The sequence below is a fragment of the Phalacrocorax carbo genome, chromosome 28 (assembly GCF_963921805.1).
Source record: "Phalacrocorax carbo chromosome 28, bPhaCar2.1, whole genome shotgun sequence".
In the NCBI taxonomy this organism is placed as follows: Eukaryota; Metazoa; Chordata; class Aves; order Suliformes; family Phalacrocoracidae; genus Phalacrocorax; species Phalacrocorax carbo.
The window spans coordinates 2,537,325-2,557,335 of record NC_087540.1 but is presented as its reverse complement, the minus strand read 5'-3'; the positions used below and the strand labels follow the sequence as shown (position 1 = coordinate 2,557,335).

The 20,011-nt window shown below is 67.3% G+C and overlaps 3 protein-coding genes across 7 annotated transcripts; 2 read left to right on the top strand and 1 right to left on the bottom strand.

Moving 5' to 3' along the window:
• Positions 1-34: 34 nt before the first annotated feature.
• CREB3L4 (cAMP responsive element binding protein 3 like 4) lies at positions 35-2,372 on the bottom strand. 3 transcript variants are annotated; one of them, XM_064475325.1, is made up of 10 exons: positions 2,271-2,372; positions 1,943-2,095; positions 1,590-1,800; positions 1,351-1,460; positions 1,199-1,276; positions 1,014-1,120; positions 854-922; positions 705-780; positions 521-617; positions 35-424 (listed from the first exon to the last, which is right to left on the bottom strand). In XM_064475325.1, the coding sequence occupies exons 2-10, from the start codon at positions 2,090-2,092 to the stop codon at positions 174-176; spliced, it is 1,149 nt and encodes a 382-aa protein (XP_064331395.1). In that variant the 5' UTR covers positions 2,093-2,095; positions 2,271-2,372; the 3' UTR covers positions 35-173. The 3 variants fall into 3 exon arrangements, with proteins under 3 accessions (XP_064331395.1, XP_064331394.1, XP_064331393.1); XM_064475324.1 differs by having other exon boundaries at positions 2,240-2,341; XM_064475323.1 differs by lacking the exon at positions 2,271-2,372 and having other exon boundaries at positions 1,943-2,270.
• Positions 2,373-3,223: 851 nt separating this feature from the next.
• SLC39A1 (solute carrier family 39 member 1) lies at positions 3,224-6,149 on the top strand. Its single transcript, XM_064475326.1, has 3 exons — positions 3,224-3,398; positions 4,064-4,194; positions 5,125-6,149. Exons 1-3 carry the CDS (start codon positions 3,224-3,226, stop codon positions 5,749-5,751), a joined length of 933 nt encoding a protein of 310 aa, XP_064331396.1. The 3' UTR covers positions 5,752-6,149.
• A 484-nt stretch (positions 6,150-6,633) lies between these two features.
• CRTC2 (CREB regulated transcription coactivator 2) lies at positions 6,634-19,607 on the top strand. Of its 3 annotated transcripts, none has more exons than XM_064474800.1 (14): positions 6,634-6,823; positions 10,730-10,825; positions 11,165-11,283; positions 12,041-12,100; positions 13,693-13,761; positions 15,269-15,372; positions 15,608-15,637; positions 15,850-15,929; positions 16,128-16,177; positions 16,281-16,525; positions 17,112-17,560; positions 18,039-18,350; positions 18,430-18,604; positions 18,724-19,607. In XM_064474800.1, the coding sequence occupies exons 1-14, from the start codon at positions 6,680-6,682 to the stop codon at positions 18,930-18,932; spliced, it is 2,142 nt and encodes a 713-aa protein (XP_064330870.1). In that variant the 5' UTR covers positions 6,634-6,679; the 3' UTR covers positions 18,933-19,607. The 3 variants fall into 3 exon arrangements, with proteins under 3 accessions (XP_064330870.1, XP_064330868.1, XP_064330867.1); XM_064474798.1 differs by having other exon boundaries at positions 6,634-6,850; positions 11,165-11,268; positions 12,047-12,100; XM_064474797.1 differs by having other exon boundaries at positions 6,635-6,850.
• The last annotated feature ends 404 nt before the right edge of the window (positions 19,608-20,011 follow it).

The window sequence follows — 20,011 nt, the reverse complement described above, 5'->3', positions numbered from 1 at the left end:
GACGGGAGCGACGCGGGGCTCAGTGCCGACCCTCCAACGCGTGTTGGGGTGCAGACCAAGCGCAGGTTTATTCACCGGCACGCAGAGCTGCTGGGGCTGGGTGTAGGTAGGCACATCCAGCAACCCCTGCCCGGGCTGGGTGTCCCCCCCACTGCTGCCCCCACCCCAGCCTGTCACATCTCATCCCCGTGTCCCCGTCTCACTGTCCCCACCAGAGCCCCTGCATCCCCCAGAGGAGCCTGGCCTGAGGAGTTGGTGCCCGGCTCCCAGTCAGGGGGGGTCCTCCCGTGCCCCCCCTCGCCTCCATCCTCCGTGGAAGCCACAGGTCTGGGTTCTTCTACCTGCAGCCACCCCGGTGCAGGGAATGGGGCGTCTCCGGCCGATCCCAGGGGCTCCCCCTGTGTCAGGATGTTCCTGGAAATCACTGTGGGAACAGGGAATGCCAGGAAGGGCAGTGCTGGGTGGGGGGGTGGAGCAGCCCCCGCTGAACCCCCTGGCACTCCCGCAGCCTCCCCGTTACCTCCGGTGGGCCTGTCACCATTCTGGCTGCCCCCTGGCCCCTGGCGGAAGGGGCTGTAGGTGGGGGAAAGGATGAGTCCCAGGGAGAGGAGCAGGATCTGCCAGGGAGGGACAGGAGTGGTGCATCCCCGAGCGGTGCCAGGGGACGCCGGCGTGCCCGGTGCACCACGATGTGTGAGCCGTACCAGGATGCAGGTGCCGGTCTGGGCTGTTTTGTTGGAAGTCTGCTTGATCAGTGTTTGCAGCTGCCGCAGCAGGGACCTACGGGACGAGGGGTCGGCACTGTGCCCGTCTTGGCACCCTGTCCCGGCACCGTGTCCCGTTCCACGCTCACCCATTGCGCTTCTCCAGCTCCTGGATTTTCTTCCGCAGCTCCTGGTTCTGGGCCAAGCACGCGGCCGCCCTGCCCGGGCACAGACGGGTGAGGGGATGCGTGGCCGGGGATGCACCGGGACGCCGGGGACGTGCCGGCGCTCAGTGCCACCATCACCCACCTGCTCTCCAGCCCGTCCAGGTATTCCTTCTTCCTCCGCCGGCTGTCCTGGGCTGACTGCTTGTTCCGGATCTTTCTTCTCACCTTCTTTAGGATCTGCTCCTCAGCCTGGGGGTGCAGAGGGGTGAGTGGAGGGGTGACCCTTGCCCCATGCTGCCCACTGACACCCACCCACCTCACACGCACCTGAGTGAGGGGCAGGGTGCCGGGCAGCGTCACCCCCTCCTGTGCCAACAGCCGCTTCTCCTCCTCTGTCAGGGAAAGCTGCGGAGAGATGGGGCGTGTGTGGGGACGGGCTGGGGGTCGGGGGGACGCAGCGGGGGGCTGTGGGGACTCACCGTGGTGCTGGGCGCTGGCAGGGCAGCAGGCAGCAGAGCAGGCAGGGGGCTGGCGGGCAGTTCATTGACGATGCAGGAGCTGGGGAGCAGCGCGGGGCAGAGCCAGTCGTCTGTAAGGGGAAGAGGTGGCCATGCCCTGCCTGCTCCTGCCTGCCCTAACCCAGGGAGCCGCTCTGCTCCCCACCCTGCACCCCGCTGGCAGGATGCAGCCCCCAGGCTGGGGGTTGAACCCCACGGACCCAGCTGGATGGAGACGACGCTGCCGTGTAGGGGGGTGCTGAGGTCGCAGACCACCTCGTAAAGCGTGGCGGCGGTGGTGGTGGCGGCAGCGGGGGGCCCATCAGGCCGGGGGCACTCTGGGGTAGCGTCCGGGGGGGCGGGGGCGAGGCCCAGGCCGCAGACGTCGTTGGGGTTCACCGTCAACCGCAGCAGCTCCTCGGCTTTGCTCCCCTGCGGCTGGAGAGACGGTGGCAGGGGATGTGTGAGGGGAGGATGGGGACCCCAAAGGCCCCCATGGCACCCCCCTGAACCCTGGTGTCCCTCGGGGCGGGGGGCTCCTCCCTGCCCTGCTCCCCCTTCGACACCAACTCACGCCGTTCTCGGGGAGCGTCCAGCCCTCGAAGGCTGGCTCGAAGCTGCTGGGAGACGGGACCAAGCCAGAGAATGGGGGATCGGGGATGACGCTGCCTGGGAAGAGCTTGTCCGGTGGCTCCTGGAGAGGGTCCGGGAGCTCTGGCTCCATCGCCTGGGTCGAAGGGCGAGCGGGGACCATCGGTGGGTGCCTGGGGACCCTCCCGGGATGGGTGTCGTGGGTGCTGCTCCTGGTGACGGGTGGTGGGACACCCCACCAGCTCCGTACCGGGATGCAGCGGGGATGGGGACTCCCCACCTCGTGCTCCTCGGTGGTCCCCGACCCCCACCTCGGATCCCCGGTTCCGCGGCCGCCTCCGCCCGGTCCCGGGGCTGTGCACCAGGATCTCCGGTTTCCTGGACAAACCCAGCCAAGTCCCACCCCCGGAGCTTTACACCGATAGAAGGGACCGTTTCTCCGCCCACGGCGTGGCCTGGGGGCCTCCCTCCGACTCCACCGGGAGCACCGGAGGGAATGGAGGGGGGGAGTGGGTACGGAGGGCTACCGGTCCCGTACCGCGTCCCGGAGGCACCGGGAAGCAGCAGCGAGCGGTTCCGCAGGGGAACGGGTCGCCGTGCCGGGAATCGTTTCGCTACCGGCCAAGGGCGGCTCCAGACCCGTGTCGGTGCCCTCCCGTTAACGGGACCGATCCGGTAAAACCGGAGACGCGTAGGAAATCGCTACCGCCGCGCGTTCCCGCTTCTCTCGTTTTCTATTGGTTGCGACGCGCGTCACTCAGCGGGACCGGAGGGGGGATTTCGAGTCGCTATTGGCTGAGACGCGCCGTGTAGGCTCCGCCTCTTTGGAACGCCGAGGCCGAGCGGTGAGTGCGGGGGGGGGCGGGCACCGGGACCGGGACCGGGACCGGCACCTTGGATCGGGGATCGGGGACCTTGGACCGCGATCCGGGACCGGGTCCCGGTCCCCGATCCCGGTGCCGGTCGTCCAGCCCCCTCCGCCGTTACCGGAGCGCTTCCCCGGACTCCCGGAGCTCCTTTCCCTAACCCACCGCCGTTCTCCGGGCACCGAGGGCTCCCGGGATGGGACAGGGCTCGGTCCCGACGGGAGGGATTTGTGAGTCACCGGGGACGGGAGGCGGCACCGATCGCTCTGACCGTCCCGTTCCGTCCCGTCGTAGCTCCGGATCGTTCCGGGGATGCGAATTACCGTCGAGGAGGTGGCGGCGGGTCGGTGATTCCCCCCTCGATAGACGTTAAATTCCCGCACCGGAGGCCGGGCGGGATGGCGGAGGGAACCGGCACCGGGACGGAGGAGCTGGCCTGGAGCCCCGGGACGGCGCCGCGTCCCCCGCCCGGGCTGGAGGCGAAGCTGGGCTCGTTGGTGCTGCTGCTCCTGCTGCCCCTCGCCTGCGGCCTCGCCCCCCTCTGCTGCTTTCGGCAGCCCCCCAGCTCCGCCGGTACGGCCGGGGGGGCCGGGGGGGCCCGGGGAGTTCAGGGGTCTCAGGGGTTTGGGAGATCCCGGGGGGGTCTCGGAGGGTCTGGGGGATTCCGGAGGGCTCAGGAAGGGTCTGGGAGGGTCCTGGGGAATTTGAGGGGGGAGCCTGGGTGTGTCCGGGGGGTCCCAAGGAGTCCGGGGGGGTGTCCTGGGGAATCTGGTGGGGGTCCTGGAGTGTCTTGGGGGGCGAATCCGAGGTATCCCAGGGAGTCTGGGGGGTGTGTGTGAGTCTGAGGTGTCAAGGGGGTCATGGGGAGTCTGGGGGGGTCTGAGGTGTCACAGGGAGTATGGGGGGTGGGTCTGGGGGTTTCAGGGGTCCTGGTGAGTCCAGGGGTGGGAGTCTGGGCAGTCTGGTGGGGGTCCTGGAGTGTCTGGGGGGGGTCCAAGATTCCCAGGGAGCCTGAGGGGGGTGTCCAGGGGTCTCAGGGGTCCAAGGTATCCCAGGGAGACTGGAAAGGGGATGTCTCAGGAGTTTGGGGGTCCTGGGGAGTCTGGGGGGCATCCCAGGGGTCCCAGGATGAGCTTGGGGACAGGGCTGTCACCCGGAGCAGGGCTGACCCCAAAAGGCTCAGTGGGTCCTGGGGTACAGGGCTGTGGCGGGGGTCTCAGCCCCCCCCCGCTCTGCAGACGCCCGCAGCCCGGTGCTCAGCCTGGTGAGCTGCTTTGCCGGCGGCGTCTTCCTGGCCACCTGCCTGCTCGACCTCCTGCCCGACTACCTGGCCAGCATCAGCGCGGCGCTGGAGGGGCTGCGCATCACGGTGAGCCCCCGGGACCCCCCCCAGGGACCCTGGCTCTGCCCCGGCGGGTTCCTGGTGTCCTTGTCCCTGGGGATGAGGGTCAGGAGCTCTGGCTGGGTGTGGAGGCGTCCGCTGTGCTGGGATAGAGGGGAGGGGATGGCTGGGGGGGGACGACAGAAGGGAGGGGACAGCTGGTGGGGACAGTGGTGAGGGGGTGGTGGAGATTGGGTGGTGGGGAGGGGGACGGGGAGAGCAGGGAAGGGGTGGGAGGAATGGGGCTGTGGGGAGGGGACAGTGGGGAGGGGGACAGCGGGGGTGGGATGGAAAAGAGGGGGATGAGAGGATGGGATGGAGGGGAGGGGGACAGCGGGAGCGAGACAGCAGGGAGGGGGACAGTTGGGACAAGATGGTGAGGATAAGACAAGAGGGAGGGGGACGGTGGGGAGGGGGACAGTGCAGGGGGGACAGCAGGAACGGAGGTGACAGGGACTGTGGGGATGGGATGGTGGTGGGGGACATCAGGAATGGCAACAGGGACAGCAGGGAGGGGAACAGCAGGGACAGGGTGGTGGGGAGGCGACGGTGGTGGTGGGACATCAGGAATGGGGACGGGAATGGCAGAGACAGGACATCAGGAATGGGGGCGGTGGGGATGGGACAGTGGCCAGGGGACAGCAGCAATGGGGGCAACTGGGACAGCGCGAGCGGGGATGGGACAGCAGGGAGGGAGCTGGCAGGGCTGGGCTGGTGGCAGCGGAGCAGCCGGGAGGGGACGGCAGGGCCGGGCCAGCCAGGAGGCCCTCGTGTCCCGCTGCTGTGACTCATGGAAAGATCCTCCTGCCCACGGCTTCCCGGCAGCCACCGCCTCCAGCTTCCTTCCCCAGGGCCGGCGGCGCAGGCAGGGCTGGGCACAGGCAGGCCCTGAGCCCCATTTTCCCCCTCCCCTCGCAGCTGCAGTTCCCCTTGGCAGAATTCATCCTGGCCATGGGCTTCTTCCTGGTGCTGGTGCTGGAGCAGGTCGCGTTGGCGCAGCGGGAGCCGTCGTCCATCCCGGAGGAAACGCGAGCCCTCCTTCCCACCGGCTCCATCCAAACCCCTTTGCCGCAGCCCCCCGTTCCCAGTGCCCGCGGTGCCGTTCGCGCCGGATTGTTGGTGCTGGCGTTGGCGCTTCACTCCGTGCTGGAAGGGCTGGCGTTGGGGTTGCAGGAGGCCGAGGGGGCCGTGCTGCGCGTCTGCCTGGCCCTGCTGCTGCATAAATGCGCGGTGGCCTTCAGCCTGGCGCTGAAGCTGCTGCGGGGTCGCCTGCGCGCGCCGGCGGTGGCCGCCTGCTTGGTGCTCTTCGCCATGATGTCGCCCTTGGGCGTCGGGCTGGGGACGGCGGTGGCGGCGGGCGCGGGGCCGCGGCAGCGGCTGTGCCGGGGGGTGCTGGAGGGGTTGGCGGCCGGGACCTTCCTCTACATCACTTTCCTGGAGATTTTACCCCAGGAACTTGGCGTCCCCCAGCATCGCGTCCCCAAAGTCATCCTGCTCCTCGCCGGCTTTGCCCTTGTCACCGCCATCCTCTTCATCAAGATCTGAGGCGTCCCCTCCCCACGTGGGACCCCCAGGAAGGAGGTTCCCCTCTGTGCAAGTGCCAAAGCGTCACTCAGGAGACTCTCCCCGGCCCCCACACACCCTGGAGGGGGGGGTCTGCCCGCGGGGGCCCCCTGTCCAGGGCAGTCCCTGTGCCTCAGTTTCCCCACCTGCATAGGTGGACCGTGCTGACCTCCCCCCCCCCCACCCGTGGGACCCCCAGGGTGGGGAGGTGTGTGTCTCCCACCACCACCCTCCCATCACCACCACCACAAGTGCCCTTAGCGCGGGGGGGTGGGGGGTGGGGGGGTGGTGTTGCCCTGGGATGTGCAGCCCCAGCCCACCCCCCCCCCCAGACCAGAAATGGGGTTGGATGGATGAAGTAAATAAAGGACTGGACACGATGGTGCTGCCTCTGGCTGGGACTGGGGGCGGGGGGGGGGGGGGGGGGGGGGCTGCAATTTTGGAGGGGGGGGGTCACAATCCCCAAGGGCGTCCCTAGTTTCCCCCCCCGGTCCCAGGTCTATATGGGCTGGGGGGGGTGCGGACCCCTCCAGTTTTTTTTTTTGGGGGGGGGGGGTGGGGGGTGGGGGTGGGGTGGGGTGTAGGTGGGGTCTGCGCCGTTGGCGGGGGGAGGGGGATGACCCTGCTGTACCCGCCCCCCCGCCCCGCCCCGGGGGAGGGCGGAGGCCGCGCGGTGCACGCCGGGAGTTGTAGTCGGGCCCGCCCTCGGCGCCCCTCAGTGTGGGGAGGGGGAAGGCGGGGGACTCGATTTCCCGGCGGCCTCTGCGGGCGCGCTGCGGGGAATTCTGGGAGTTGTAGTCCGCCTGCCCCCAGCGGCCCAGCGGCGGCCCCAGGCCCGCGGACTCCCTCTCCCAGCGTGCCCCGCGCGGCGGCGGCGGCGGCGGCGGCCGGAGCGGCCCGAGCAGGGAAGATGGCGGCGGCGGGAGCGGGGGCCGGGCCCGGCCCCGGTGCGGGTTCTTCAACGGGTACCGGTGCTTCTAACCCGAGGAAGTTCAGCGAGAAGATCGCGTTGCAAAAGCAGCGGCAGGCGGAGGAGACGGCGGCCTTCGAGGAGGTGATGATGGAGATCTTCTCCACCCGGGTGAGCGGCGCCGCCGCGGCCTCCCCCCCCCCTTGCCGGATGCGCGACGGGCCCGAGGTGGGGGGGACGACCGGGGGCTGTGTGAGGGGCTGGGGGCTGTGTGAGGGGCCGGGGGTTGCGAGGGGCCGCGGGGTTCGTGAGGGGCTGGGGGGAACCTGGGGGCTGTGAGTGGGCCGGGGGATGAGGAAGGCCTGGGGGGGGCGTAGCTGTGAGAGGGAGGGGGGCTGGACGGGAGCGGGCGGGGTTCGGGGGGTGCAGGGGGGAGAGGGGGTTTGTGGGTTAGCGGGGCGCTGGGGGCTCTGCTGGGAGTGCAGGGTGGGATGGGGGAGCTCAGGAGGGGTGTGTGTGTGGGCAGCATCAGGTGGGTGCCGAGAGGGGCTGGGGAGGCGTTTTGGGGGTGTAGAGGAGGTAGGATAGGATGGGGCACCCCCCCCCGGCCGGGGTGGATCTGCATTTCGGGTGCTGGGGGGTGTGGATGGTCCGGGAAGGGCCCCCCACCAAGAGAAATGCTCCTTCCGTGGGTGCCCACCTGCACCCTGCTCCTCCTCTACCTGGGTTTATTTTGATGTGTTTTGGGGTTTTTTTTTGGCGGCGGGTTTCTCGGTAAGGGTTCGCACGTGGCTCGCTCCGGCCCGTGGCCACCGTGCGTGGGTCCCGGTGCACACCCTGCGCCTCCTCCGCTTCTGAGCTCGTGTCCCGGGCACCGGGTGGATAAAACGACTCGCCAGCTGCGGCACCTGAGGGTTATACAGGGGGTCTTGCTGTGGGGGTGAGGAGCGGATCCCCCGTGCCCACAGCTCCGGGACAGGCTCCCACCATGGCACAGCCCTGCGTTGCCTCTACCGGATGATCCTCCGCCGGCCCTGGGACTCGGGGCATCCATCCCTGAGCACCGGGGACCCTCAGGAGGGTTGGGTTGCTCCGTCCCGACAATGCAGCCGGCTCCCGCGGGAAGCGGCGGATGCTTCATCCCTGGAGATGCTTAAATTTAGCTCAGCTGGAGCCTGAGAAAACGCAGAGTTGGGAGTGCGGATGAGTGCGTCGGATCTGAGCTGGCAAAACCACCCTGCTCGCCAGCTTCTGGGGGAGTCGTCCCCCCCCGAGGATTTCTCAGCGGGACCTTGGTGGCAGGAGGGCTGCTCCGGGGTGCTGGGGGCTGGTGGTGGAGCGGGGAGACTGGGAACGCTGCGGCGTGTCTCCAGGACTGCGGTTTCCCCAGCAAGGGAAGCCGTCGAGAGGAGATGGTCGGCTCCGGTTTGCGTTTCGCTCTGCGCCGGCCCCGAGGAGTCGGTGGGGATTGCGTGGCTGTTTGCCAGGGTCAGGGTTTGGCCAGATTTCACCTTCTGGAGAGATGGGTTGTGACGGGGCTCTGCAGTGCAGTGGGTCGCTGTGCCGGCAGCCGCAGGGTCTGGCAGCCAGCGCTGTCCTTCCCGGCAGAGATACGGCATGGAGGAGTGAGGGAGAGGAGTGCGGAGTTGAGAGAGCTGAAGGCACGGAGAGGCTTTTCCAGGTGACACAGGAGGCTTGTGTGTCGCCCTGCACTTGGGGTTGGCAGAACGGGGAGCAAAATCCATCAGACCTTTAAAAAAAGGGGGTGTTTTGGTCAGAGAACCCCGCTGGCACCCCAGGTCTGGTGAGGCAGCGGTGGCCTGACATCCCCGGAGCCGAGGGTGTCGCCAGGAGGGTGACAGGGACACGGTGCTGCCAACCCCGAGGGAGCGATGTGCGGCTCTCTGTGCCGAGCTGAGAGCAGCCCCATCCCCGGCAGGCAGGGCTCCTGAGCGGGGACACCCGCTCTCTGGAGGAGGTTTTTTTCCCTCTCTTGCCGGGATGACAGGCGGGAGCCGCGACCTGCTCATCGCCGGTGAGTTTGGAAGTGGGCTGGAGCCTCCCGCACCGTGTTTGCACAGTAAACAGCTGGTTAATGTGCAGCAAAGCCGGGGAGAGAGGCAGCAGGACTGTCCTCCCCACTAATCCCTGCCCCGGGACGCTTTCTCCGGGAGTTTGTTCCCCGCACGTGGGGACCGGCAGCCCTGGAGAGGCACAGAGCAGCGTGGCCTGGGCGAGGAGTTGGTCCCAAGGGGGGTTCTGGCCCCGTGGGTCCCCCTGTTGTTACCCACAGGGCTGCAGGCAAGGAGCTGGCAGCAGCCGTCGCACTGACAGCTTGTGCCCCACACGGGCGCCTCTGTTTCGTGGCTTCTTGCCGGGGGAGAGGCTTCTGCCCCCAGTCAGCACAGCTTGGGGGGCTGCAGCCCAGCTCTGGGGAGCCCCGCTCCCGCCGCCAGGATCTAGCAGCTCCTCAAGCTTTGCTGTGTGTTTCCTGGAGTCTTTTCTGGCCACTTGTGAGCTGCTGCCTGATTTCAGCCTCGTCTGGCTCTGCCGGCTCCCGCAGGGACCCTGGCTTGGAGAACAGAGCAGGATCCCAAGACCTTAAGCCCCAGCGCAACTCCCCGCACTAATCCTGCAGTGCCAGCACAGCCAGCTGTTGACTAAATCTCCCATTTTTTTTTTGTTTTTTCTGTTTTTTTTTTGTTTTTCTTCCCCTGGATCTGGATTTTGCTGGTCTTAAGCTTGGGAATTTGCTGCTGCAGGTTTCCTGGCTGCAGCCTGTTTCCAAGCTGCTTTTTGCGCTTCATCTCCTCTTTCCCCGGGGTTTGTCCACATCCGACACGCGCTGGTGCATGGGGCTGCTCAGGGACCACCCTGCATCCAAAGGGAAGGTGGATTCATGTGTGCTTGACCTTGGCACTGTGGATTGGGATGGGGGAAAAGCCTCCTTCCCCAGTGGGATGCTGGAGCGGAGGAGTGGGACATCCTCTTGTGCCAGAGGGGATGACGGGGCCGTGCCCTTTCCCGGGATGCGGGCAGCAGAGCGCCTTCCTGCTGCTGTCGGGATGAGGAAGTCTGTGCTGCTCATGGCGGGTCAAGCCCGTGCCCGGGTCGACCATGAGCAGGCTCCTGCCTGCGGGGCTGGGACAGGTGGGGGCTTTCGGGGCTGGTTTGGTGCTGGTGCTGCCCCAGGACCCCAGCTCCCATCTGCTGTGGGGTTTTCTTCTGCCCCTGAGCGCTGGGGGCGGGTGCCCAGGCCCGGTTATCTCTCGTCTGCGGTTTGCTGTGGCTCCTTCCCTCAGCCTTGAGCAGCGCCAGGAGCCGACGGGCTGCCGTGCCATGGCTGAGCAGGCAGCCCTTCCTGCTCACCCTGCCGGAACCCCGGTTGCAGGCTGGGATCTCCCCCGGTTTTTGGGCTGTGCCACTCGCATTGCTGACAGTCCCAGCACTGTCTTTATTGTGGACAAGGTGCCTGCTGCAAAACCCAGAACCTCTGGATTGAAGGGGACAGGCTGACCCACCGACCGCTGGGTGCCCAGGGAGCCCAGAGCCCTCTCGGGGGGGCACAGGGGCTTCGGCTGTTGCAGGGGGAGCCAGGCTGGCCTCAGCCACTGCTCCGGGGATGTGGGTGCAGCAGCCTGTGTGAGAGATGTGGCTTTGCCCACTCTCAGCTGCTAAACCCAGCGGGGGCTCAGCATCCTTCCTGCACTGGAGCACCCACAGAGGGAGGAAAGTCCCTTGCAGGGCCTCCTCCGCACTTGGTGGCTTTGAAAAAGAGAGGTATCAGACACCTCGAGCCCTCCTGGCCCACTTCTGCATGGTTCCTGATGCCAACCAGGCTGGATGTGCCTCTGTCGGGGGCCACCTCCTCCTGTGGGACACCCCAGGGGCTTGATACTGTGTGTGGGGCAAGCGTGGGGCCAGACTGGAGGAGGGAGAGCGTGCGGATGACCCGTTGGGATGGGGATGTAACGCGGCAGTTCGGAGGAGCCCCAGCACGCCGGGGTTCCTGCTGCCTCCCCCTGACCTGCCTCCCCTCCCCTGGCCCAGATGCAGGCACAGAAGCTGAGGCAGAGCCGGGGACCCTACTACAGCGGCTCCCTGCCCAACGTCAACCAGATCGGCAGTGGCGTCTCCGATTTCCAGGTAAGCAGCGCCCGCTCTGCCAGCCAGGGGCTGCCCAGGGTGGGGGTCTGGGTGGAGCTGCCCCCCGTGGCACAGCGGCAGCCGCCCTTGGTGTCTTGGAGGATCAGGGGCTGCATAAGGACTCAGTTTGGGCATCAAGGGAGAGGACGAAGAGCTCTGGCATGGGCTGCTGCTGGGGACAGACTGGGACGAGGGGATGTTCTCTAACTACCTTGCCTGGCCCCAGCTCCATCGCCGTGGCAGCGCTGCCAGCGACGGGGCAGTTGAGGAGGGCCGATCCTGAGACCCCCTTCCCTCGCAGATACACGGTGGGCTCACCCCGGTGTCTCCTCCCTGCAGGGCCCTTTGCAATCGCCGCTGGACTCCACACGCAGCACCCGGCACCACGGCCTGGTGGAGCGAGTGCAGCGGGACCCGCGCCGGATGATGTCCCCCCTTCGCCGGTACGTCCGACAGATATCCTTTATCCTGTTCCCTCCTGCCCTGTCGGTGGGGGCAGGCAGCCTTTCCTCCCACCGCTGGGGCTCCTGCCCCGATCCCGTTGCCGCACGTGCTTGTCTTTTTGGCCCTGGGGCGGCCCCACCTCGAATGCTGGGCTCAGGTTTGGGCCCCTCAGGACAAGAAGGGCCTTGAGGGGCTGGAGCGTGTCCAGAGAAGGGCAGCGGGGCTGGGGCAGGGTCTGGAGCACAAGTGTGCTGGGGGGCGGCTGAGGGGGCTGGGGGGGTTTAGCCTGGAGAAGAGGGGGCTGAGGGGAGCCCTTCTCGCTCTCTGCAGCTGCCTGAGAGGGGCTGGAGTGAGGGGGGGGCTGGTCTCTGCTCCCAAGTCACCAGTGACAGGGTGAGAGGGAACGGCCTCAGGCTGCGCCAGGGGAGGTTTAGGTTGGGTGTGAGGGAAAATGTCTTCCCTGCCAGAGCGGTCAGGCCCTGGCACAGGCTGCCCCGAGAGGTGGGGGAGTCACCGTCCCGGGGGGGGTTCAGAAACCATGTGGATGTGGCACTTTGGGGCATGGTTTAGGGGACATGGTGGTGTTGAGTTGGCAGTTGGACCTGATGATCCAAGAGGTCTTTTCCAACCTCAATAATTCTATGGTTTTTGGGATTACTGAGCGTTCGTCACACGTGCTGCCCTGGGCTGTCTGCAGGCTTGCACGGGGTGCCTGCATGCTGGCTGCTCAGCCCCTCGCTCTCTGTTTGGTCCTTAACATGCCTCTCACATCGACAGCTCTCCCTATGGACCGACCTACCTGTCGCCTCCGCCCGAGCCCAGCTGGAGGAGGTAAAGGCCCCGTGGTTTCTTGGTTCCCAGCACTTATTTTCCGGGTGCCCGTTTCCAGCCCGCTGCCTCCCCGTGTCTGCGGGGTCGCTGGAGCCCAGGGCTTGCTCTGTGTTAAAGAGCACCCGGAGGTTTGGAAACAGGCAGGCTGGCAAGAGCCCAGCATGGAAGAGTCCCTCACAACGGGCAGCCCTCCTGGGAGGATTTACGCAGCTTCCCTTACCAGTCTGCGGGGCAGAAACTGGACCTGGGGGGGCAGAGAGAAACGCTGAGATGCTGGGAATGGGGCTGGGAGGTTTCCCCCCTCTTTCTGATTTCGGGTGCTGCCCACACCGTCCCACAGAGTGGGGATTTTTAAGGAGAAATGATTTCATTGTGCCCAAAAGAGCCAGCTCTGGCACGTGGGGTGGCACCCACCCACTGTGGCAGTGGGAAGAGGGATCCTGCTGAGGTGAATCACTGGCTCTTGGCCCCAGGTGCAGGTGAGGATGGGGCTGGCGGGCCAAGCCCGAGCGTGCCCCGAGCATCGGCTCCATCCCATGGAGGTCCCAGTGAGCTGCAGCTCTGTGCAGGAGCTGTTTAGGCTCAGCTCAGTGCAGCTCAGCCCTTTTAGAGGTCACTTGAGGCTCCTGGGCTTTATTTTCAAGGCTGCCCTTGCTCTGACGCGCTGTGCTCTCCTCCAGCCCAAGGACCGTCCTCCCAGGGCGACTCGCTCCCGATGCTTCTGCTGTGTCTGTGCCGCGGTGCCTGGCGCGGCTCGGCAGCCGTCTCGGTGCGCTGGGAGCCTGAGGGGCCGTGCGTGCCCCTTCTCCGTGGCCCAGTGGGGACACGAGCGGCGGCAGGTGGCAGCCCTGGGTTGTGCTGCGCGATGCCAGGCCTCTGCTGGAGGTTCATGTTGCATCTTGCACTTTGTCCCCCGTGATGAGCCTTGGCGTCGGTCAGTCCAGAGTGCGAGGGCCGTGGCCTTGTATCCCAGCACATCTTTCCCCGTCCCGCCGTGCCTGAGCTCAGCCGTCGGGCGCTCTCTCTGCTGTCCTCCCTGACCTCCTGGGGCAAAGCCTTGGCTTTTTTCACCCTGAAAGAAGAGGTTGTGTCAAAACCTCGCCGCAGCGAGCCCTCACCGCAGGACCTCGGGCTCTGGGGAGCCATCCTCAGGAGCATGTCTCTGCAAATCCCGCTGCAGATTCCTCGTTCCAGGCTCGGGGGGGATTTTCATCCATCTTCCAAATGGGTGCCTTCACGGGAACCTCAAGACTGAAACAATCTTGGCTGTTGGTCTGCACGGGCTGGGTCAGTGGCCGTGTTTTGGGTTGGCAAGGCCAAGCTGCCCATCGCCGCGGTGCCTGGGCTGCGGGGCAGAGGGCTAAGGCAGGGAAAATAGGGTGAGGATCTCACGGATCAGCCCCGACCCGGTGCTGAGGTGTTTCCCCCAGGGCCGTAGAGATACCCTGGCTTGTCCACGCAAGGCAGCGAACTGTCTGCATCCTCCTCCTGCCCTTGGCCTCCCCGCTCCTAACCCTCTCTCCTGTGGGACAGTGCCGCCCTGTGCCCCCTCCCTTGCCCCCCAAGTAACCCTGCTGTTTCTCCTTACAAAGGACCATGCCCTGGGGTAACTTTCCCATGGAGAAAGGACATTTGTTTAGGCTGCCGTCGGCTCTCAACAGGTGAATGATTTTTGATTCCATTTTCTCTCTCTCCCTTTCTCTAAACTGGGCTCCAGCCCTTTCCCGGGACCCCCAGGGTGGGCACGGCCCTGGTTGTACCAACTCCAGTCCCTCAGGAGAAGGGGAAGGGTCTCCAGGCTGCCCTGGCCACTGAACAGGGGCACTCCTCGGGTGGAGGTGGCCCTGGGGTCCTCAGGAGGAGGTGATCCTGTGCACACTGGGCTTGGTGCAGCCCTCCTGCCCCTGTGGGCTGTGTGTTCCCGCAGTCACTCCGAGCTCCCCGAGGAGCTGCTTTTGGGGGCACAGGGCTCCGAGATGCAGGGCAGGGTGTCCCCCAGGGCTGCCCTGGCGTGGTGCTGGCTCCCTGGGGCAAGGACCTGGCTCTGCCCGCTGCTGCCGCTGCTCGGTTTCACCCCAGCACGGCACAGGGAGCAGGAGCTGGCACAGCCCCAGAGGATCGGGCCACCTCTGCGGGGCACAGCAAGGGTTCCCCGTGGGGTTTGAGCCAGTGGCTGGGCTCGGGCACAGGGACAAGCTGCCCCTGCCAGCCCCAGAGAGACGTGGCTTTGCCCCCCAGGAGCCGGGATGGATTTGGGGTTGTCCCCTTCCCCGGGCTGGGACACAGCAGGGTCTAAGTAGGGCGAGCCAGGGCTCGGCACTGGCGCATTGGCGATGCTGCTCACAGCGGTCCCCGCTCTGTCTCCCTTGGGCCGTGCCGGGAGCGGTGCTGGCACCTCCTGGGGCTGGGTGCCAGCGGCGGGGCCCTGGCTGTGCTGCGGGCGGGTGCCCGTCGCTCCCCGTTCGGGCCCCGTGCAGGAGGGGCCTGCGTCCCATGGGCGGCGGGGGGGAGCTTCCTGCCTCCCAGCTGCGCCGCAGCTGAACAATATCCCCCTTGTGCGGTCCCAGGACGCGTCATTAGCTCGAGCGGCCTTTTCCCAGCCCCTCCCCGTGCTCATCCGCTTCAGACCAACTAATTGGGGACACAATGGGTGTAATATCCCCGGGTCTGCTGCCCCTAGCCCTTCCAGGGCCCCGGGGGAGAACAAAGGGTCCCCGGGGGAGCCCATCTTGCCCCGTGAGGCCTTCCGGGGTCCTCGCTGTGGTGGCAGAGCCATCCCTCAGAGGAGATGGGGCCGGAGCAAACCCCAGCGTGTCTGGAAGCACAGGGCGAGGGATCCCCCTAGAGCATCATGCGGGGAGGGGAGGCCAGGGCTGGCAGAAGGGGACGGGGTCCCCACAGGCCCCCTTGGCATCTGCCTCCAGGGCTTGCCCTTGGCATGGTGGGCATTGGGCATGGAGGGCTTTGGAGGAGATGGTTGTCGCTCCAGTGAAACCTTCCGTGTTCTTCCTCCCCCTTTTTTGCCTGCTGCCCCGGCCCAGCTCTTGCCCACCGTCCTGGGGCTGACCGTGGGGGGCTGTCATGGCAGCAGGGCTGTAAACGGGGGGTGGTGGGGGGCGAGGGCGGAGCCTGGGTCCATCTAACGATCACCTTTCCTTTTCCAATTAGAACAAATTCCGATTCAGCGCTTCACACGAGCGTGATGAACCCCAACCCCCAGGACGCGTACCTGGGCCCCTCGCAGGGCGCCCCGCCGCCCGGCCGCCGGAGCGGTGAGAGTCTCTTCCCTCCCTCCGCGCCCCGCTTTCTCCAGCGGGACCCCGCCGCTCCCCATCTCCACCCACCTGCCTCGGGACCCCCGGGACCCTTCCGCCCCTCGAGGACTCTGGGGGGGGACCGTGGGGTCATGCAGCAGCCCCCCCCCCTTCCAGCCTCTGCTCCGCGGTGGTGGCCGATGTCTGCTGCGCCCCCGTGTGCAGCCACTAACCGTCACCCGCTCTCTTGCAGGTTTTCTGGACGGGGACGCAGACAGTAAAGGTGAGCAGCGGGCGCGGACCCCTGTGTCCCCCCCCTTGCAGAATGCAAAGAGTTGGGGAAGCGGGTGGGATGCGGGGGGCCGGTGGTTGGGGACCCCTCTGTGGCGGGTGGGTCTGTAACGCCCCGCTCGTGGCGGCTCGGTGCCCCCGGGGTGGATGCGGGTGGGCTGTGCCGCTCTCCCTGCCCTGACTCTCTGCTCCCCTCCTTGCCAGTGTTTCTTTTCCAAGTGCCTCCCATTGAAGAGACCTTCGACGACAACAAGCATTCGCTGAAGCCCTGGGACACCAAAAAGGTGGGTGCAGAGGAAGGACCGTGAGGAAGTCACCCCTTTGCCCCCCTCCCCAAGGTGCCCGCTTCCTGCCCGCGGGGCATTGCGACACCAGGGTGGCTCTGCCTCCTTCCTGCCCTCAAACCATGGCCGGCCCAGCGTTGGGTTGAGCGCAGGTTAAGCATCCTGGCCTCAGTTCACATCTCCTCTTTGATTTCACAGCTCTCGTCGTCCTCGGCCCGTCCGCGCTCCTGCGAGGTCCCTGGGATCCAGTAAGTCCTGGGCTGGGCGGCCCGAGCCCACGGGCGGCTGTGGAAAAGGGGCTGGGGAGGCAGCGGCATTCCCGCGCTGAGCGTGTCTCTCCCTTTCCCCCAGCATATTTCCATCCCCGGATCAGCCTGCCAACGTCCCCCTCATCCCCTCGGCCCTCAACACGGGCGGTTCCCTCCCCGACCTCACCAACCTGCACTTCCCCTCCCCGCTGCCCACCCCTCTCGACCCGGACGAGACCGCCTACCCCAGCCTGAGCGGGGGCAACAGCACCAGCAACCTGGCCAACACCATGACGCACCTGGGCATCAGCGGCAGCATGGGATTGGGGACGGGCTACGACTCGCCAGGTGAGGGCTGGCCCCGTCCTGCCGCTGGCGGGCAGGGAGACGCCGGAGCCGACGTCCCGGGGTGGCCGCGCCAGCCGCGGGGAGCTGAGAGAGGGTCCCCTGTGGCGGGGAGCTGCCTGCAGCGGGTGCTTGGTGGGGCTGGGGGAGACGGGAACCCCCCTGGGCCGGCATCCCGGTGCTCGCTGTGGCAGAAATCAGCATGTCCGGGCCATCCCGGCCTGGGATGGAGATGCCGCAGCCTGGGAGCGGGGTGGGGAGAGCTGCGGGGTCTGATGGCATCGGGGGGGGGGGGTCCTGCGGGGGTGTGGGGTGGCGGCCCCGGCGGGGAGCCCGCCGCCCACCCCGCTCCTGCCCCGGCACCCTCTGCTTGCCGAGCCGGAGCATCCTGCGCCGCCACCGGTCCCGGTCCCGGGGTGCGTGTGTGTGTTTCTTGTCTCTGTCTCCATCGTTTTGGTCGCCTCCGTCACCTTCCATCCCACCCGGGGCAGACGGGGAGCCCCAGCCCAGCCCGGCCCGGGGAGGAGAGCCTGGGACGTGGGGCGATTCCGTGGGTAACGGTGGTGTCTCTTCTTTTTTGTCCCCACAGGACTTACCTCACCTATGCAGAGCTCCCTGAGTAACCCGTCCCTGCAGTCCTCGCTTAGCAATCCCAACCTCCAGGCCTCCCTGCGAAGCCCCTCGCTCCAGTCCTCCCTCAGCAACCCCTCGCTCCAGTCGTCCCAGAGCAGTTCCTCCATCCCTTCCTCGCTCTCCAACCAGTCCCTGCCTTCCTCCCTCTCCTCCTCGCTCAGCAATCCCTCCCTCCCCACGTCCCCCCGCAGCCAGCCCATGCAATCTTCCCCCAGCAACCCCAGCCTGCCCTCCGGCTTGAGCGGCTCCTCCTACGCCCCCATGGTGCAGGCGTCCATAAACACCTCGCCCCGCCGACGGGTCCCGCTCAGCCCCCTCACCCTCCCAATGGGTGGCGACTCCAGAAGGCAGCACCCCAAACAGTTCTCACCAACAATGTCACCCACATTGTCCTCCATCACCCAGGTATGCATGGTCCATCGCCCGCGCCGGCCCCGCGCCGCGCGCTTCGCCTCCGTCTCCTCCTCCCTCAACTTGTCTCGTTTCCATCCTCATCTCAGCCGCACGCCAGGGAAGCCCCTCGCTCCCCCATCCCACCCCGCGGACCCCTCTCCGTCGGGAGGGAGCTCCGCGCGGTCAGGGATGGAGGGGGGACGCGGCACGTCCCAGCCCGGGGCTCCCCCCACCCCGCTTCCCGCTCCGGAAGGGGGAGCCCGGCCCGCGGTGGGTGCTGGGTGCAGGGTTTCGGTGCCGGGTGTTGCCGGCGGGGCTGAAATTCGGGGTTTTCCTGGATCGCCGTGGTCTCCCCAACCCGCTGCCGGTGCCGGGGGATGCACCGGGGGGGGGCTGGCGGAGACGGGGGCGCTGAGCAGAGGGGCCAGATCCTGGCGGGCACGGGGGCGGGTGCACGCTGACCCCCCCCTCTTTTCTGCTCTCTCCGCAGGGGGTGCCCCTGGACACCAGCAAGCTGCCGGCCGACCAGCGGCTCCCGCCGTACTCCTACAGCCAGCCCGGTTTGCTCCTGCAATCCCAACCGAGCCAGAAAGCCCTGCACCAACCCGTGCAGTCCTCCCCGCAGCCGGCGCTGCCCCCCGCCGCCGCCGCCCCGCCGGCACGGCCTCCGCCGCCGCCGGCACCGCCGAGCGGGGCCGCGCAGCGCCCGTACGGCCCCCACTACCAGCCTAACGCCTCCCTGCAGCAGCAGCAGCAGCAGCAGCAGCTGGGACAACCCCTGAGCGACTTCGGCTTGGGCAGCGTGAGTTCTCCCGGGATGGGGATGTTGTGGGGGGGATATTGGGGGGGTATTCGTCCCCATAACCCGCCTCTCCCCACAGTTCGAGCAGTTTGGGATGGGGGAGAGCCCCACCGGCAACAGCGGCGGTTTCCCCGAGGAATTGGGGACCCTGAGCTACCCCCCAACCGAGGGTGCCTACGACCCCCACGTCCTCAACCGGCAAAACCTGAGCAACTGCAGCCGCCACGGCCCCATCCCCAACATCATCCTCACAGGTGGGTGGGCGGGGGGACGCCGGCAGCCCCCTCCCTCCCCATGGCGAGCGGGACGTCGCGTAGCGGGGTGCTGAGCCCTGAACCCCTCCCCCCCTCCATTTCCACCCCTCTCCCCACAGGGGATTCTCCCCCCGGCATCTCCAAGGAGATCGCGACGGCGCTGGCCGGCGTCCCCGGCTTCGAGGTGGACGCCACGGCTTTGGGGCTGGAGGAGGATTTGAAAATCGAACCCCTCACCCTGGACGGACTGAACATGCTGAGCGATCCCTACGCGCTGCTCACCGACCCGGCCGTGGAGGACTCCTTCCGCACCGACCGCCTCCAGTGAGGGGCCGGGGGCTCCGCCAGCACCCCCACCCCCCCGCGAACCCCCGTCCCCCACCTCCGGACCCCTCCTCAGTTTCCTCCCCTCCACCCCCCCCCTTCTACTTTTTTCATTCTTTTTTCCGGTAAAACGGTGGGGCTCCCCAGAAAAACGGGGCTGGGGGACGCTGGAGCCGGTGGAAAGGGAGGCGGGGGGGGGGGACACGCGAGCCAGGCGCTCTCCGGCCCCACGGCACCCCCAAACCCCGGCGGAGAGGGGGCTCCCGCCCCCCCGGGGGCAGCTGTACATAACCCCGTAGGTAGAGACCCCCGGGGAGGAGGGGGGGATGTGGGGGGGGCTGCTTCTATATTTTTGTTTTTTCTGGCTAATCACCATGTTTAAGGAGAAATCCCGCTCCCCCCCCGCCCCCAGCTGCACCCCGTATGTACCCCCAGCCCCCCCAGACCTTACCCAGCCGCCGGGGACCCCACGGGACATGTAGAAAGCACTTGTAACTTTGCCCCCTCCCGACCCCCGCCTCGGCCCCGGGGGAGCGCGGGGGGGCCCCGTCCGCGGGCGGGGGGACCTGGGGCCCCAGGACCCACGTTCCCCCGCGTTCCCCCCCCCGCCCGGGAGGGAGCCAGAGTGATTTATTATTATTATTATTTTTTAAAATATATTATATGTTAATTAAATGCCCTCTGATGGCGTGTGGCTGATTTTGGGGGGACACACACACGGACCCCCTGGGTGAGGCTGGAGGCAGGTTTGGGGGGCACGGGGGGGGGCAGTCAGGCCCTTTGGGCTGGAGTCCCTTAGTGCTGGGGGGGTGCAGTGGGGTCCCCACAGTTCCTGGGGGTGCTGGGGTGGGGGGTAGGGTGGGGACGGAGAGCTTGGGGGGGGGTCTTTGAAGTTCTTGGGGGTCCTAGGAGGGGGACTTGGGGGGTGCTGGGTTTGCTGGTGGGGGTGTCCTGGGAGCTTTGGGGGGTGCTGGGGGCGTCTTGGCAGCTTCTGGGGGTGCTGGGGGCATCCTGATGGGTCTGGGGGGGATTCTGACCGTTTCTGGGGGTGCTGGAAGTGTCCTGGGGGGATGGTGGTGGGTG